Genomic DNA, 4,961 nt, shown 5'->3' on the forward strand with positions numbered 1-4,961 from the left:
TTGCTTGTTTTCACATTTATTAATTGTTCATTTGTAAAAAAAAAAAATGCATGCACGCGAGCGCCCCCTGGACAGACGGCGCCCCTAGAATTAGCCTATATTGCCTAATGGAAGGGCCGGCCCTGGCTGTGAGGGAACCAGTGTAAGGGGACGTGGGAGACTGAAGTTGTACATTGTGACCAGTGGCAGACTTAGCAATTTGGGGGCTCAAGGTGTATTTAGCTAGGGGGCCAGGGCCGGCGCTAGTGGGGGGCAAATTGTGTCGTTGCCCACCCAAGCACAATGCAAGCAACAGCTATTTTAAAAATTATCTCTGAACCAATCACAAAAATACATTTTGCTTTACAGCGTGAAGATATTTCCTTGCTAATTTCTGATTGGCTCTTTGAGCCATATAAAATCGGCAGACCGCCCCAAACAGTTCAGTTCGGTATATGTTCTGTTAGTGGGAGTGAGAGGCAGGCATACTGGATCTTCTGAGTTTAAACTTGACCTCCACATGGTAATATTTGCTTTACTGTGGTTTTTCGTTGCTTTAATGTTACTTATGTCTTACGATACATAGGTGTTGTTTAAATTATTTTATTAGCCATTAGCGGTTAGGCTAACTTGGTTTTCCTAACACAGGCTTAAGTATATTGATGTCTTTCTGTGTGCATTTTTCATTTAATGTTTCTGTGAACTTTGGCTATTTGAACAGTAAATGACATTGATTATGTCCTTCCATTCTGAAAACTGTTCTGGCAGTAGCAGGGGAGACATAATTGAGACTTAACTGAGACTAAGCTGAGACTTAGTTTGGTCGATGGTTTGGCATTAGAGGTGTGGTGAGTGGTGGCACAAAACTGCTCTAATAAGGTCAAGGTATCTTGGGACTTTTTTACCCATTTTTGTGGAGGTTCTCATTGTTCTGGCTAACATGTCATCCAGGCAAATATACAAAAATAAAATAAAACTTGGTAGTTTGACAGGCAAAAGGGCACCCGTATCGTGACAGGTAGCCTCAGTTAAAGAGATAAAACATTTGTGTAATATTAAAACAATATGAATCTAATGTTTGGGTTGCAGAATTCAGGTTTGCTCTTAAAATGTATTGCATAATAAATCATAATCCCAGGGATGACAAATTAAAATGAGTACTTCTCAAAACTTCCCTGATAACTCGGCATGCAGTGAACTATTGACTTTGTCCTTCATAAAAGTGTTAATAAACGTGTGGTAGTTCATTAGTGATGATGCAAACACACGTATTTCTCAACTGTTTTGCTTCATTTCCCTGTTGTCTCTTTGTTTTGATCACAGTTAAAATGGAAGACTACGAAGACTACGACTCTGAATTTGACTTTGACAGCTTGTACAGGAACTCCACGCCGCATCCCTGCATCACGTTCAAAAACTGCTCCTTCCACCTGGAGGGTGGCGTGTCTGTCGTGGGCTGGCGCCACACCTTTGCTCTGGTCTGCTACGGCCTCGTCTTCCTGTTGGGCGTGCCCAGCAACAGCCTGGTGGTGTGGGTGACGGCGTTCCGGATGGCACGCTCGGTGAACGCACTGTGGTTCATGCACCTGGCTCTGGCCGACCTGCTGTGCTGCCTGTCACTGCCCCTGATCATGGTGCCCCTGGCGCAGGACCAGCACTGGCCCTTTGGCCTGGTGGCCTGTAAGGTCTTGCCCGGCCTGCTCTACATGTTGATGTTCTGCAGCGTGCTCCTCCTGACCCTCATCAGCCTGGACCGCTGGCTACTGGTGTCCCAGCCGGCCTGGTGCCAGAACTGGAGGCATCCACGCTGGGCGAGCTGGGCGTGCCTCTCCGCCTGGGGCCTCTCCCTGCTGGCTGGCATCCCACAGTTCACCCACACCATGCTGGTTGAGAACAGCTCCAAGACCAAGTGCATATCTGGCTACTACAGCCAGGCAGAGGCCTGGGGCTTTGTGGTCAGCCGCGTCCTGCTCGGCTTTCTACTGCCCTTCCTGGTCATTGCTACCAGTCACTGGCGCGTGTACCGGAGGGCGGGGCGCGGGCCGGGCCGGCAGCACAACCAGCGATCGGCGCGCACCCTGCGGGTTATCCTCGCCGTGGTGCTCAGCTTCTTCCTGTGCTGGACGCCACTGCACACGGTGGACATCGCCGAGGTGGCACTGTACCACGATGGGTTGGACAGCAAGGCCAATCTGCGCCTGGCCCAGGTGCTGGCTCTCTGCCTGGCTTACTTCAACAGCTGCCTGAACCCGCTGCTCTACGTCTGCCTGGGGCGGAGCTTCCGCGAGAGCATCACCAAGTCTCTTCGGAGTGTGCTCCAGTTCGCCTCGGAGGAGCCGTCGCGTGGGCACAGCATGACGGCCAACACCAAGAGCACCACTGACACCAACATGCATGCAACATGGCACAAACCCAGCTGAAAGGGCCCATCGCCCCACAGCATGGCAGGCCAAGTACCTTCTCATGCACGGCTTAATTATAATATTGTTACGGGTCATCACCATTTTACCTCACCAAGCTTGCCCAGAACTCTTTAAGCTGCAATTTATATATGCATCCTGTGCATGTGTGTATGTGTGTGTGTGTGTATATTATGCAAACAGTGCATTGAGGATGTTAAGCAAAAGTACTGATCCATGCTCTGGGAAATCCTCCTCATTTTACTTCGTCAAATCTCAGATTAGTAACTAATGCACATGCTCTACAGAGCAGTGACGCTTGGATCACAGTGATCACTATACAAATGGTAGCCAGATGTGAAATTACATATAAAAGCTACAACCACTTACACAATGAAAAAATACTTTGTGCTGTGTGCTTAACTCAAGTTACCCTCAACAACATGTAAATAATGTCATCATCACATGAAACATGAACATGAAAACATGAAAAAACGACACTGATGTTTTTATGTTAACACGCCTCAATTCAAACTTTAAAACTGACAAGCATGCTAATTAGGCTTTTATGCAACAGCAAGATGGTGTGGGTTGACACTGAGGTGTAGAGGATTGTGGTCATGTGACCTGAGTCAGTTGTAATATTTCTTTCCCAACCACCCTATTCACCACAAGCGCCTGACCACACAGCTAAAATTATCAGAGCACCATGGCAACCCTTCAGAAGTAAAAGCAATAATGGAAATAAAATGTATAAGGAAGAGGTTTCATAACCCTGGTCACTTCTGTGGTAGAGCAGATGTTCTTTCCACAGGCATTAATGTCAAATTCTTTGTGCTTGGAATGCAGAACCTGCTCACTCACTGCCAGCCCCATGTATTCATGCAGCTGAAACTGGTCTTCTTGAAGTGCTTCTCTTGTGGTTTCTGTTCCTTCTGGGTGTATGTATGCTCCTCAACCATGGGAAAATGCACAGTCCATTTGTATCAATAAAGTTACATTATATTTCTTGAAGACTTGTGAAATACTGTCCAAAACTGTGTGACAATTAATCTTTTTATTAATCTCTGGTGATCTTAATAATCACCTAAATTAGCCTGATGGTTTTACAATAAATCTTTTGGTCTTACACAGCATTTGTGGAGTGTAGTATTCTGCTGTTTACTGAGACATGGTTAACATCAATAACACCGGACACTGTTGTTGCTTTAAACGGATTTAAACACATACGGGCGGACAGAACGATGGAGAGTGGAAAGAGGAAAGGAGGAGGATTGTCAGTTTTTGTGAACGATAGATGGTGTAATTCTGAACACATCTCTATTAAAGAACAAATCTGCTGTAAGGATGTCAAACTTTTAGCAGTTAGTATAAGACCACGTTATCTCCCGAGGGAATTCTCACGCTATCGTGACGGCTGTGTACGTTCCTCCCTCAGCGAGTGCAGCGGCTGCCTGCGACGTCATCCACTCGGCAGTAAGCAAACTGCAAACTAAACATCCACAAGCTCTTCTTCTCCTACACTCTACCTAACTTCACACAGTATGTAAACCGTCACACTAGAGATGACAAGATACTGGACCTGTTCTATGCTAACACTAAGGAGGCATATAACTGCACCCCTTCCTCCCCTGGGCAAATCTGATCACAACATGGTTCATCTCCAACCTGTGTATAAACCACTCATACACAGAGAACCAGCAGTCACCCGCACAGTTAAGAAATCGTCTGTGGAAACAGAGGAGGCGTTAAAGGACTTTTTTGAGTCAACTATGTGGGAAGTACTGTGTGATCCTCATGGGGAAGACCTGGATACTGACTATGTTCATTTCTGTGTGGAGAACACTAACCACAAAAACGGTTCGGTGTTTCTCCAACAATAAACCATGGATCAACCCGAGTATAAAAACTCTGCTTAAAGAAAAGAAGAGAGCATTTAAATCAGGAAACAGAGACGAGCTTAAAGACATACAGAAGGAGTTAAGGAGAAAGATTCGGGAGGGGAAAGCCTGTTACAAGAGGAGAATGGAAGATCAGCTACAGCAGAGAAATGTGAGGGGATCTGGAATGGCCTAAAAACCATCTCGGGTCACAGAAAGCCAGAGTCACAGGTGGTGGGGGACCAGAAATGGGCGAACGACTTAAATCTGTTTTTCAATAGATTTGATCACTCTCCCCCTCCTCCAACTCCAACACCTCTTCTGCAGCCTTTGTCTACAAGTGTATTCCTGACCCAAGGGTACTCAGTGTCTGCCCCCTCAAATACCTCCATTAGTACCTCTTGCTGTTCACAGCCACCCCCCACTGGTTCCAGGAACAACACACAGACACCTGGAACACCTGATCCCTCTCTACCTCCATGCCCCAACTTAACCCTCACAACAACCCAAGTGAGAAATCAGCTTAAGAAGATTAAACCACGTAAAGCGGCAGGTCCTGATGGCATCAGCGCCAGAGTACTGAAGTGCTGCGCAGAACAACTGAGTGAAATTGTTGAATACATGTTCAACATGAGCCTGAAGCTCGGTCGAGTTCCACAACTGTGGAAAACATCCTGCGTGGTACCGGTACCAAAGACCCCAC

At 46.6% G+C, this 4,961-nt stretch overlaps 1 protein-coding gene across 1 annotated transcript; it reads left to right on the forward strand.

Moving 5' to 3' along the window:
* The first annotated feature begins 430 nt into the window (after nucleotides 1–430).
* LOC143490235 (C5a anaphylatoxin chemotactic receptor 1-like) lies at nucleotides 431–3,514 on the forward strand. The gene is made up of 2 exons (XM_076988850.1): nucleotides 431–502; nucleotides 1,303–3,514. Exon 2 carries the CDS (start codon nucleotides 1,308–1,310, stop codon nucleotides 2,397–2,399), a length of 1,092 nt encoding a protein of 363 aa, XP_076844965.1. The 5' UTR covers nucleotides 431–502; nucleotides 1,303–1,307; the 3' UTR covers nucleotides 2,400–3,514.
* The last annotated feature ends 1,447 nt before the right edge of the window (nucleotides 3,515–4,961 follow it).

The sequence above is a fragment of the Brachyhypopomus gauderio genome, unplaced genomic scaffold, assembly GCF_052324685.1.
Source record: "Brachyhypopomus gauderio isolate BG-103 unplaced genomic scaffold, BGAUD_0.2 sc64, whole genome shotgun sequence".
Taxonomy (NCBI): domain Eukaryota; kingdom Metazoa; phylum Chordata; class Actinopteri; order Gymnotiformes; family Hypopomidae; genus Brachyhypopomus; species Brachyhypopomus gauderio.

Coding starts and splice junctions, on each gene's coding strand:
- LOC143490235 (XM_076988850.1), top strand. CDS start 1,308: ATGGAAGACTACGAAGACTACGACTCTGAATTTGACTTTGACAGCTTG.